General features: G+C 45.2%; 1 protein-coding gene across 5 annotated transcripts in view; it reads left to right on the plus strand.

The window, feature by feature from the left end:
* The window catches only part of ITSN1 (intersectin 1), a 161,186-nt gene extending 147,197 nt beyond the window's left edge, over window positions 1–13,989 (plus strand). For 4 of the 5 annotated variants that reach the window (XM_088461696.1, XM_088461695.1, XM_088461698.1 and 1 more), the window contains 5 exons: window positions 1,485–1,606; window positions 3,464–3,546; window positions 3,749–3,832; window positions 4,359–4,532; window positions 10,934–12,637. In XM_088461696.1, coding sequence (XP_088317822.1) covers window positions 1,485–1,606; window positions 3,464–3,546; window positions 3,749–3,832; window positions 4,359–4,532; window positions 10,934–11,082 — 612 coding nt within the window. In that variant the 3' untranslated portion in view covers window positions 11,083–12,637. Of the gene's footprint in view, window positions 1–1,484; window positions 1,607–3,463; window positions 3,547–3,748; window positions 3,833–4,358; window positions 4,533–10,933; window positions 12,638–12,741 lie in introns of those variants that run through there. The other variant, XR_015874870.1, reaches the window with a different exon arrangement.
* Window positions 13,990–14,435: the final 446 nt, after the last annotated feature.

The following is a 14,435-nucleotide window of genomic DNA, read 5'->3' on the forward strand; positions in this document are numbered from 1 at the left end:
AATTGCGAGCCCTGATTTAAAAGCCGCTGTGCCATGGTAGTATATTTCATTATTTTTTTCATTTTGCCCCTTACTGAATTTCACACCAGTCACCAGTCGCAGACTTCAGTACATATCAGCCTGCTGTTACGGCCGTACTGTGAGCCAGAGCAGTCACTGGACAGTTTGTCGGTGACCATTAATGTGTGTAGTGTTACTACACCAGTACATCAGCCAGTTCCCAGCCTGTATAACATTACAGAAAGTGATGTCATCAGACCGATGAACAGTCTGCTGGTTACACAGAATTTATTAAATTTTCCACCATCCAATGCCAGGCCAACCTGTGGCTCTCCAGCTGTTGTGAAACTGCAAGTCCCAGCATACCCTTCCACCAATCAGCTGGTGAAGCATGCTGGGACTTACAACAGCTGGAGAGCCACAGGTTGGCCAGGCCTGTTCTTATGCCATATCTCTACCGTGATTATTTCGATATAACAGGGCTCGACAAATCCCGGGGACCAGGTCGCCATGGCTACCAGATTTTGCTGCCTGGCTACTAGATTTTGCAGTGAGGGAGGAAGCAGATCCTCATCAGCTCCGGTGGAGATTTGTGCCTATAGTATTGCGGTGTTCATATCATGCACAGGAGTGCATGTGCTGAGTGTCGCCTGCGGTGACTGCTGTGACTCTGTCCGTACCGGCCTGCACTGATGACGCCTCTCCATCCTGGCCTGCTCTGACCCTGCTGTCTGTCCCAGTCTACGCTGATCCTCCTGTACGTCCCAGCTGTCTACTGTCTCCTATCTCCGTCTGCATAGAGCTCTTAGAGCTCTCTGGTAGTAGGGTCTATGCGTGGCCAGGGATTGCGGAGCAGCTTCAGAGGGATAGTGGTGTGACCACGAGGGTAGGGGGGTTCTGTTGTACTTTCTGGCACCATTGTTTTATGTGAAATGTGGTCAGTTATTACTGGAGGGTGGAGCAGGGGAGCTGTGTAGAGCAGTGAAGGGGCCTCCATTTGACTGTATCCATTCAACTGCAACCATTTAGTAGACTAGTATAGTGTGTATAACACACAGCTATGCTCCTTACTCACTCCTGTAATTTATTTGGGGGGGGTGGCTCCTACACTTTCATCCTGGCTCCTAGATTTTAGAAAAATTTGTCAAGCCCTGCGATATATAATCATACCCAGCTGCTCGGTGTCCTATGACTTACACACACATATATAGGTAACCATATTAGATTCAGAGGAATCGATTTAGTCAGCCACGAACGTGTCTGAGTGTGTACATGCAATACTTACGGTAGCCCTCATAGATGTACCATAGTGTTGCATGGAGTGAGATGGGGGCAAGTTGTTGTGCTGTTGCCAGAATTTCCCCACTGTTGCAGCAGAACATCGTCCCGCTCACGGCTAATTGAACCGACCCCCCCGTAGAACACTAATGTTATCAGATGAAAGATATCTGTGCTTAACATACCATCACCTACCATTGCTGCAGCCTATTTTCCTGAATGAAGTGCTGGTGAAGCTACCCACAGACCCATCGGGGGACGAGCCCATCTTCCACATCTCTCACATTGACCGGGTGTACACGCTTCGTTCAGAGAGCATAAATGAGAGGTGAGCGTTGCACATACATGTATTGCTGTGTGTAGCTGGCAGGGACGCTGTGAAGACCTCTAGCAGCGATGTGTAGGACTGTTACTGGGATAACCATTATACTTCTGCATTCTTTATAGCAGTGCACCCTTTATAAATGCACCTGGGGTACACAGCTATTGTTCTGTGCTATTATTTGTCCAATCAATATGGTATACAATGTATTGCCATCAATGGGTATCTATATGCCCCATGGTTTTATCTGTAACAACTGGAAATGAGTACTGGGATGTGACTTATATGCCAGATAAATACTATGTCACTATCCTTGTTGTTACCCATATATGGGAATCCGCAGAGTCACCTGTTTGTTCGCTGTCATAGGGCTACAGGCATCGGGCGACTGATGATGAATCTGTAATTTGTAATATCTGGTTATGACTAGATGCTTGGAGATTATATTCTGAGCTTTAATGTTACATTGATTAAAAAGAAAACTCCATGAAAAAGTTTTGTTTTTAATGACAACCCTCATCCCCTTACACCACAGTCGTCAGACCACAGAACCATAGGGACACTGTGCTGTGACCCATACAAATGGTCGACAATGATTTGGTCGACACGGCAAAAGGCCGACGGGTTCAAAGGGTGACATGGAAATTGTCAACAATTTTTTTTTTTTTTTGGATAGGGTTAGAGTTACCCACTTACCGGTGGGTTAGGGACTTACCGGAGGGTTAAGGTTATACACTAGGAGGGAAGGTTAAGGTTTGGCACTAAGAAGGACGTTTAGGGTTAGGCACTAGGAAGTACGGTTAGGCTTAGGCACTAGGAAGTACGGTTAGGCTTAGGCACTAGGAAGTACGGTTAGGGTTAGGCACTAGGAAGTACGGTTAGGCTTAGGCACTAGGAAGTACGGTTAGGGTTAGGCACTTACCCCCGACGGTTACGGTTAGGCACTTACCCCCGACGGTTAGGGTTATGCACTAGGAAGGATGGTTAAGGTTAGGCACTAGGAAAGACGGTTAGGGTTAGGCACTAGGAAGGACGGTTAGGGTTAGGCACTTATCCCGAAGGTTAAGGTTAGGCACTAGGAAGGACGGTTAGGGTTAGGCACTAGGAAGTACGGTTAGGGTTAGGCACTAGGAAGTACGGTTAGGGTTAGGCTCTAGGAAGGACGGTTAGGGTTAGGCACTTACCCCGACGGTTAGGGTTAGGCACTTACCCCCGACGGTTAGGGTTAGGCACTTACCCCCGACGGTTAGGGTTAGGCACTTACCCCCGACGGTTAGGGTTAGGCCCTTACCCCCGACGGTTAGGGTTAGGCCCTTACCCCCGACGGTTAGGGTTAGGCCCTTACCCCCGACGGTTAGGGTTAGGCCCTTACCCCCGACGGTTAGGGTTAGGCCCTTACCCCCGACGGTTAGGGTTAGGCCCTTACCCCCGACGGTTAGGGTTAGGCCCTTACCCCCGACGGTTAGGGTTAGGCCCTTACCCCCGACGGTTAGGGTTAGGCCCTTACCCCCGACGGTTAGGGTTAGGCCCTTACCCCCGACGGTTAGGGTTAGGCCCTTACCCCCGACGGTTAGGGTTAGGCCCTTACCCCCGACGGTTAGGGTTAGGCCCTTACCCCCGACGGTTAGGGTTAGGCCCTTACCCCCGACGGTTAGGGTTAGGCACCAAGTTTATAATTAGGGTGAAGATTTACCATTTCCTTTTGTACCTGTCGACTTTTTATACTGTCTAACTTTTGTCATGTCGACCTTTTGTATCACACCTGCCTGTAGTTTAGCTGTCACAGGACATGATGGCTGCAATGTGCATGTGATCAGGACATGGACATATAATATAAGTTATGCGTGACTTTCTCTCCATCAGGACAGCATGGGTGCAGAAAATTAAAGCTGCCTCAGAGTTATACATAGAGACTGAGAAAAAGAAAAGGGAGAAAGCGTATTTGGGTAAGTCTCTTATATTTATTATTCATATAGAAATAAATATTCAGGATCCAGTAAGCTCCGCTGATTCCCACCGGCCGTGCCCCGTGGTGTTATCTGTAACAACTGGAAATAAGTAATGGGATGTGAATACATTATGTCCCTATCCTTGTTGTTACCAATATATGGGAATCCGCAGAGTCACCTGTTTGTTCTTTTTTAACAGTTCGCTCTCAAAGGGCTACAGGCATCGGGCGACTGATGGTGAATATTGTAGAAGGCATCGAATTGAAACCCTGCAGGTCACATGGTAAGAAATGCGGTACTCTCAAGCATGAGGGTTCAGTGGTCATCCATGCAGTGGAGAATTTATCGGTGTGCCCTGAATAATATAGATGCTTATGGAGCTGTTATTATATGTGTGAGCTGCTTGTAATGAAGCCCTGTATGCAGGCAGCAGGTACAACTCACAGAATGTCCAGGAGACGCCTGAATTTCTGTGAGGTGTCTCTGATTCCCAGGACAGCTAGGAACCCACCCAGATCCCAGTCACTGCCCTATGGAAGTGGGAGGAGCCTGATGAAGCAATTTCTTGTGAATTGTGCCACTATGGTCCCTCCCCCTATCATAGATGGACGAGGCCATGACACAATTTGCCTTGCCATGCCCCCTTGGATCTGGCACTTGGACCTGCCCTCTGGGATCTCCTGCAGTGGCTGGTATCTAAGGTATAAAGCTGTGCTTTATACTTTAGAACTGGGCACGAGATGTGACTGGGGGGATGTAAATGCTCAGTATATCTGTATTCATAGAGTTGTGTTTATTATCCTGTCCAGGGAAGAGCAATCCATACTGCGAGATCACAATGGGTTCCCAGTGTCATATCACCAAAACCATTCAGGACACATTAAACCCCAAGTGGAATTCCAATTGCCAATTCTTTATCAAGGACCTGGAACAGGACGTTCTCTGTATCACCGTCTTCGAGAGGGATCAGTTTTCTCCAGACGGTCAGTGCTCAGCATACAGGGGCAAATATACTGGGATACTCCCTGGGACCTATATACTGGGAAATCAACACTCACTGGGATATATATATATATACTGGGAAATATATACTCACTGGGAAATCAATACTGACCGGGACGAATATACTGGGATAGCGATAAAAACTGGGACAGTGATACTCACTGAGACATATATACTGAGAGAACAATACTCACCCTGACATATATACTGGGACAGCGCTACTCACTGGGACATATATACTGGGACAGCGATACAGAATGGGTAATATATACTGGGACAGCAATATTCCCTGGGACATTTACTGGGACAGCAGTACAGACTGGGACATATATACTGGGATGCAATACTCGCTGGGTCATATTTACTGGAAGAGTAACACTTGCTGGGTCATATATACTGGGTGAGCAATACTCGTGGGGGACATATACAGTGCATCCGGAAAGTATTCACAGCGCGTCACTTTTTCCACATTTTATTATGTTACAGCTTTATTCTAAAATGCAATAAATTCATTTTTGTCCTCAAAATTCTACACACAATACCCCATAATGACAATGTGTAAAAAGTTTTTTTTAGATTTTTGCAAATTTAATAAAAAAACGAAATCACATGTACGTAAGTATTCACAACCTTTGCTCAGTACTTTGTTGATGCACCTTTGGCAGCAATTACAGCCTCAAGTCTTTTTGAATATGATGCTACAAGCTTGGCATACCTATCTTTGGGCAGTTTCGCCCATTCCTCTTTGCAGCACCTCTCAAGCTCCATCAGGTTGGATGGGAAGCATCGCTGCACAGCCATTTTCAGATCTCTCCAGAGATGTTCAATTGGATTCAAGTTTGGGCCACTCAAGGACATTCACAGAGTTGTCCTGGAGCCACTCCTTTGATATCTTGCCTGTGTGCTTAGGGTCGTTGTCCTGCTGAAAGATTAACCGTCGCCCCAGTCTGAGGTCAAGAGCGCCCTGGAGCAGGTTTTAATCCAGGATGTGTCTGTACATAGCTGCATTCATCTTTCCCTCTATCCTGACTAGTCTCCCAGTACCTGCTGCTGAAAAACATCCCCACAGCATGATGCTGCCACCACCATGCTTCACTGTAGTGATGGTATTGGCCTTGTGATGAGCGGTTCCTTTTTTCCTCCAAACAGAACGCCTGACATTCATGCCAAATAGTTCAATCGTTGTCTCTCATGGTCTGAGAGTCCTTCAGGTGCATTTTGGCCAACTCCAGGTGGGCTGCCATGTGCTTTTTTACTAAGGAGTGGCTTCTGTCTGGCCACTCTACCATACAGGCCTGATTGGTGGATTCCTGCAGAGATGGTTGTCCTTCTGGTAGGTTCTCGTCTCTCCACAGAGCAATGCTGTAGCTCTGACAGAGTGACCATCGGGTTCTTGGTCACCTCCCTGACTAGGGCCCTTCTCCCCCTATCGCTCAGTTTAGACGGACAGCCAACTCTAGGAAGAGTACTGGTGTTCCGAACTTCTTTCATTTATGGATGATGGAGGCCACTGTGCTCATTGGGACCTTCAAAGCAGCATATTTTCTGTACCCTTCCCCAGATTTGTGCCTCGAGACAATAATGTCTCGGAGGTCTACAGACAATTCCTTGGACTTCATGCTTGGTTTGTGCTCTGACATGCACTGTCAAGTGTGGGACTTTATATAGACAGGTGTATGCCTTTCAAAATAATATCCAATCAACTGAATTTACCACAGGTGGACTCCAATTAAGCTGTAGGAACATCTCACGGATGATCAGTGGAAACAGGATGCACCTGAGCTCAATTTTGAGCTTCATGGCAAAGGCCGTGAATATTTATGTACATGTGATTTCTTAGTGTTTTTTTTTTTTAGTAAATTTGCAAAAATCTCAAAAAAACTTTTTACACGTTGTTATTATGGGGTATTGTGTGTAGAACGTTGAGGACAAAAATGAATTTATTCCATTTTGAAATAACAAAATGTGGAAAAAGTGATGCACTGTATACTGGGGCAGCGATACAGACTGGGACATATATACTGGGACAGCAATATTCCCCGGGGACATATATACTGGGACAGCGATACAGAATGGGTTATATATACTGGGACAGCAATACAGAATGGGTTATATATATTGGGATAGCAATACAGACTGGGACATATATACTGGGACAGAAATTCTTGCTGGGACAGCGATACAGAATGGGTTATATATACTGGGACAGTAATATTCCCTGGGACATATATAGTGGGACAGCAATACAGACTGGGACATATATAGTGGGACAGCAATACTCACTGGGTCATATATACTGGGAGAGCAATACTTGCTGGGACATATATTCTGGGGCAGTGATTCAGACTTGGACATATATTGTATAATGGCACAGAGATACTCACTGAGACATGTACAGTATTGGCAGTTGTGGAAAAAATGCTGCAAAGTAAGAATGCTTTGAAAAATAGAAGTGTTAATAGTTTATTTTTATCAATTAACAAAATGCTAAGTAAATGAACAGAAGAGAAATCTAAATCAAATCAATATTTGGTGTGACCGCCCTCTGCCTTCAAAACAGCATCGATTCTTCTAGGTACACTTGCACGGTTTTTGAAGGAACTCGGCAGGGAGGTTGTCCAAACATCTTGGGAGAACTAACCACAGATCTCCTGTGGATGTAGGCCTGCTCAAATCCTTCTGTCTCTTAATGTAATCCCAGACAGACTCGATGATGTTGAGATCAGGGCTCTGTGGGGGCCATATCATCACTTCCAGGACTCCTTGTTCTTCTTTATGTTGAAGATCGTTCTTAATGACATTGGCTGTATGTTTGGGTTTGTTGTCCTGTTGCAGAATACATTTGGAACCAATCAGATGCCTTCCTGATGGTATTGCATGATGGATAAGTACCTGCCTGTATTTCTTAGTATTGAGAACACCATTAATCCTGACCAAATCCCCAACTCCATTTGCTGAAATGCATCCCCAAACTTGCAAGGAACCTCCACCATGCTTCACTGTTGCCTGCAGAGACTAATTAATGTAACCCCTCTCCAACCCTTCACAAACAAACTGCCTTCTGTTACAGCCAAATATTCAGACTCATCAGTCCAGAGCACCTGCTGCCATTTTTTGCACCCCAGTTCCTATGTTTTCGTGCATAGTTGAGTCGCTTGGCCTTGTTTCCATGTTGAAGGTATGGCTTTTTGGCCGCAACTCTTCCATGAAGACCACTTCTGACCAGACGTCTCCGAACAGTACATGGGTGTACCTGGGTCCCACTGGTTTCTACAAGTTCTGAGCTAATGGCACTGCTGGACATCTTCCGATTTGGAAGGGAAGTAAGCATGATGTGTCTTTCATCTGATGCACCAAGTTTCCTTGGCCGACCACTGAGTCTACGGTCCTCAATGTTGCCCGTTTCTTTGTGCTTCTTCAACAGAGCTTGAACAGCACATCTTGCAACCCCAGTCTGCTTTGAGATCTGTGCATGGGAGAGACCTTGGTGATGCAGTATAATTACCTTGTGTCTTGTTGCTGTGCTCAGCCTTCCCATGGTGTATGATCTGTGACATGAAACTGTCTTCCACACCCTCATCTTTGTAACAGAGTTTGGCTGTTCCTCACCCAGTTTTAGGCCTCCTACACAACTGTTTCTGTTTCAACGGTGTTTCAACCTACATGAAAATGATGATCATTATCACCTGTGTGGTATGACTGGTTAATCATATACCTGACTATAATTCTACAAAATCCCTGACTGTGTGCAAGTGTACCTAGAAGACTTTATGCTGTTTTGAAGGCAAAGGGTGATCACACCAAATATGTATTTGATTTAGATTTCTCTTCTGTTCATTCACTTTGCGTTTTATTGATGAAAAATAATCTATAGTCTATTTTTGAAAGCATCCTTAGTTTGCAGCAATTTTTCCACACATGCCGAAAACTTTTGCACAGTAATGTATACTGGGACAGCAATACTCACTGAGACAGATACTCATTCATATATATTTTGGGACAAAGATATCACTGGGGCATATATACAGGGACAGCAATACTCACTTGGGCATATATCATTGGACAGTTGTACAGACTGGGACATATACTGTAAACTGGGACAGCGTTACTCACTGGGACATATACTGGGACATCTTTACTCACTGGGACATATACTGTATACTGGGACAGCATTACTCACTGGGACATATACTGTTTACTGGGACAGCGTTACTCACTGGGACATATACTGTTTACTGGGACAGCGTTACTCAGTGGGTCATATATTGTATACTGGGACAGCGTTGCTCACTGGGACATATACTGTATACTGGGACAGCATTACTCACTGGGACGTATACTGGGACAGCGTTACTCACTGGGACGTATACTGGGACATCATTACTCACTGGGACATATACTGTATACTGCAACAGCGTTACTCACTGGGACATATACTGGAACAGCGTTACTCACTGGGACATATACTGTTTACTGGGACAGCGTTACTCACTGGGACATATACTGTATACTGGGACATCATTACTCACTGGGACATATACTGTATACCGGGACAGCATTGCTCACTGGGACATATACTGTATACCGGGACAGCGTTACTCACTGGGACGTATACTGTATACCGGGACAGCATTACTCACTGGGACATATACTGTTTACTGGGACAGCGTTACTCACTGGGACATATACTGTTTACTGGGACAGCGTTACTCAGTGGGTCATATATTGTATACTGGGACAGCGTTGCTCACTGGGACATATACTGTATACTGGGACAGCATTACTCACTGGGACGTATACTGGGACAGCGTTACTCACTGGGACGTATACTGGGACATCATTACTCACTGGGACATATACTGTATACTGCAACAGCGTTACTCACTGGGACATATACTGTATACTGGAACAGCGTTACTCACTGGGACATATACTGTTTACTGGGACAGCGTTACTCACTGGGACATATACTGTATACTGGGACATCATTACTCACTGGGACATATACTGTATACCGGGACAGCATTGCTCACTGGGACATATACTGTATACCGGGACAGCGTTACTCACTGGGACGTATACTGTATACCGGGACAGCGTTACTCACTGGGACGTATACTGTATACCGGGACAGCGTTACTCACTGGGACGTATACTGTATACCGGGACAGCGTTACTCACTGGGACGTATACTGTATACCGGGACAGCGTTACTCACTGGGACGTATACTGTATACCGGGACAGCGTTACTCACTGGGACGTATACTGTATACCGGGACATCGTTACTCACTGGGACGTATACTGTATACCGGGACAGCGTTACTCACTGGGACGTATACTGTATACTGGGACAGCATTACTCACTGGGACGTATACTGGGACAGCGTTACTCACTGGGACGTATACTGGGACATCATTACTCACTGGGACATATACTGTATACTGCAACAGCGTTACTCACTGGGACATATACTGTATACTGGGACAGCGTTACTCACTGGGACATATACTGTTTACTGGGACAGCGTTACTCACTGGGACATATACTGTATACTGGGACATCATTACTCACTGGGACATATACTGTATACCGGGACAGCATTGCTCACTGGGACATATACTGTATACCGGGACAGCATTGCTCACTGGGACATATACTGTATACCGGGACAGCGTTACTCACTGGGACGTATACTGTATACCGGGACAGCGTTACTCACTGGGACGTATACTGTATACCGGGACAGCGTTACTCACTGGGACGTATACTGTATACCGGGACAGCGTTACTCACTGGGACGTATACTGTATACCGGGACAGCGTTACTCACTGGGACGTATACTGTATACCGGGACAGCGTTACTCACTGGGACGTATACTGTATACCGGGACAGCGTTACTCACTGGGACGTATACTGGGACATCGTTACTCACTGGGACGTATACTGTATACTGGGACAACAGTACTCACTGGGACATATACTATATACTGGGACAGCTATATTCACAGGGACAGCAATAATCACTGGGACATATATACCGGAACAGAGATACTCACTGGGACATATATACCGGAACAGAGATACTCACTGGGACATATATATACCGGAACAGAGATACTCACTGGGACATATATATACTGGAACAGAGATACTCACTGGGACATATATATACCGGAACAGAGATACTCACTGGGACATATATATGCAAGGACAATGATACTCAATCTACTTTGACCCTTTGCAATGTGATTCACCACTGGTCTTGATGTAGGTTCTCTGCTCATAGTCTTGGCTGTAGTAATGAGGTTCATTTAAAGTTCTTCTTGAATTAAATATTACCAATGAGTCCCCAAATGTAACACGTTCTCCTGTTTCAGACTTTCTGGGGCGGACGGAAATCCGAGTTGCAGACATAAAGAAAGACCAGGGCTCAAAGGGTCCAGTCACGAAGTGTCTGCTCCTACACGAAGTCCCCACAGGGGAGATAGTGGTCAGGCTGGACTTGCAGTTGTTTGACGAACCCTAGGAAGAATGGCGCGCACCCGTGTCCTCCCCTCTACAGCGAGCGGCTCCACGGATCTGCCACGGCGGCTTGTTGCCATTCCTGGATCTAACATCTCCCTTTTATCAGAGATTTTTAATTGAAATTGTCATTTTCTAAGAAAATTTCTGTGTTTTATATGTGGGACTTCATGTTAGGTTTTAGGGTATTGTTTTTTGCTTCCGGATACACACGACCTTTGCTGTGATCGATAGACCGTTATCATTTGAAAAGAAATGGTTGCGTTCCAGGTTTGGGGAGGGTTCATTCAAATGTTAGACAGCGCATGACACTATCAGTCCCAGCAAGCTGGCAGCTGGCAAGGTATGCTGGAACTTGTAGTTCTACAAAATCTGGGTAGTCGTGGTTTGCCTGATGCATTGAGGATCCTGAGGATATTTGACCAAAATAAATCCGAGACCAAGGCCAGATAAACATTCAGTTATTCCAAGGAACAGACTAGGAACAAATAGTTTTTCTCCTTTCCACAAATTCTCAGAAACCTTTTGAGTTGCAGTTTTAGCCTGGTGCTGGGAAAAAGACTACAGTCCATACATTAAACAGGAGCGTTCTCTGCAGGCCGAGGGGTTAGAGGACAGGGGACTGCGGTGTCGGACTGTGAGTAGGGGGCCGGCAGGTGCTGCGAATGTCATGTAGAAGGTGAATAAGCAAACACTTGGGTTTTTTTTTTCAATTTATCTCATGTAATGAATCCATGCGAGTAGAGTGTTTTAAAACAGCTAATCAGGTATTCGCTTTCATTAGTCTGGAGATACTAGATTACTGAGAGCTGGAATCCGATTGGATACTGTTTGGGGTTACAGAACATTGCTGCTGTTTGTGCTGTCCTATTATATAAGCACCTTAGTCATCTACATATTTCCTTCTAGCTTATCTTAAAGAAGATGATATTCTAAACATTGTTAAATTAATCTCCAAGTTAATGATAACCATATTTTTTTTTTCTACTCCATGTTACAATTTTTTTTCTTCTATCATACAAATTCCCCTGACAAAGGCAGGCCGGACACTCCTGTAGACACTAATGGCTAAAGCAGCTTTACTAAGTCTTTTATTTCCACCAGAAGGCAGCAAAGGAAAAATTAATGATGATTTGCAACTTATATTATTATTATTTGGATGATATGATAAAAATTAGGTGGATCATCCTTTTAAGTTTCATCTATAGCAGGGCCGAAACTAAGATATCTGTCACCCGGTGCAAGGCAGCAATTTTGCGCCCCCCTCCCTTCCCGTACCTGGATTTTGTCCTTGCTCCTCCATAAGGTAGTGCATTACTCAGACGTCCCTGGTTCCATGCTCGTTGCCATGGGGTTCCATGCTCGTTTCCAGGGGGGTTTATGCTAGTTGCCAGGGGGGTTTGAAGGGAGAAGATGCAGCTCTCAGCATCCTCTCCCTGCAGCGCCAGCGTTCCCGGCACTTCCGGGAACGCTGTGTGCATTGCGCTCTGCTAACAGACACTAGAGGTCCAGTAGGACCTCTAGCATCTGTCTCTTCCTTGGCGGCGGCCATTTTTTGATGCCCGTTTTCAGCAGAGTCCATGCGGACGGCTAGTCCGCATGGAATCTGCTGAAAACGACCATCCAAAAATGGCCGCCGCCAAGGAAGAGACAGACACTAGAGGTCCAGTAAGGACCTCTAGCATTAGTCTCCTCTTCAGCGGCGGCCATTTTCAGATGGCAGAGTCTGCATTTTCACCCCCCCGCGATTCCCTCCCGGTGCACGTGCACCTCTAGCCCCCCCCTAGTTGCGGCCCTGTCTATAGTCATTCTGAAGCAGCCACTAATAGATTTTAGTCATCTGTCCTTCAAACGTCTGACCTCTGAACAATGTATTGTGTTCTGTGTTTTACAGTTTTCCGTTTTCCGTCTGTTTTTGCTCTGACTCGTGCATTTGTTAGCACTTTCTTAAGAGGCAGTTTTGCAATGTATATATTAATTTTATACCCCATAGTTTATTTACCCTTGGGTGGGCCGTAAACCTATTGCTGTAATGTATTGTGTGCAGAAACAGTCTTTTATGCTCATAATGTGGTACGAAATATGGTAAATGACTAGTGGCCGAAACACAGCATTCCAGCCGTGTAGGCGGCGCCAAAACCTCTTGTAGACGGTACAGCTGTGCATTTAGCGGTACTTCTAGTTACAACGATTAAGCCATTTTATACAGATGACACTTTGGCTTCTGAAAGTCATGTGATAAATCTTTATTTACATTTAGGGACGTATAAATAATAGGGGGACACATAAATAATAGGGGGCTGTATGAACAGGACTTCAGAATATGTGGTATTTAGGGTAATACACGCATACATAAGAGGCAAATATAATAAATGAGCCACTGATGACATTGAGACTTACATTTCTCCAGGCTGGGGCGGCCAATAGCTACCATGGGCAGGCCATGTTTTCAGGGATCTCCGCCTTTGAATGAATTTTATTATAAGAAGGTCAGAATTTACCTGAAATATTCTTACAGGAATCTGCAAAACACGTCCTGTAGGGGGCAGATTGGGAGAGGGGTAAGAAATCGGTGCAGTAGGTTAGTGGTTCTGGATCCTGTCCTTAGGGCTGACCCAGCTTGAAGCACAGGTGGAATAAGTAATGCCCTAACAGTCTGTTATATCCACTTCTCCTGGGAGATGATCCGCTAACTGATGGATGAGACTATGCTGAAGGTCTAGAAGGAATATAGTTCATATTTGACCAGATGCTCTTGGGCTTACAGTGCATTTGTCCATTGTATTGAGCTCCTGCAAATTCAATTAAAATATTTCTTTTTATAAAGATTAATCCTCTATTTTGTGAAAATCTTAACCCAGAGTGTATGTACAGCAGAGATCTAGGGGTCTATTTACTAAGCAGTGTTGGGAGACAGAGTGAAAAGTGATAAGGTGCCAGCCAATCAGCTCCCAACTGTCATCTCACAGGCTGTGTTTGAAAAATGACAGTTGGGAGCTGATTGGCTGGCACCTTATCACTTTTCACTCTGTCTCCTAACACTGCTTAGTAAATAGACCCTAGAGAGGCACTTGAATAGGACAGCATTGTTCTGTGGAGCGGCTTAAAAGGGTTTTAGTAGTCATTTGATTTAAAAATGGACTTTTAATATCAATCCTACCTCAACTTATTTAGTTTACTCTGCATCACTTCCAAATCCGTCCTTTTGATATAATGCATTAGTACTTCTCATTTCCATTGACCTGCATACAGTACATTTTTATACAGCTGCAGGATATGTAGATAATTACTTATGACAGAGCGTGGTTGACCATTTCCAGCCCTAGGGAAAACTTGAGTGGAATTCAAGTGCTGCCC

This window comes from Taudactylus pleione, unplaced genomic scaffold, assembly GCF_031769625.1.
Source record: "Taudactylus pleione unplaced genomic scaffold, aTauple2 ptg001086l, whole genome shotgun sequence".
Lineage (NCBI taxonomy): Eukaryota > Metazoa > Chordata > Amphibia > Anura > Myobatrachidae > Taudactylus > Taudactylus pleione.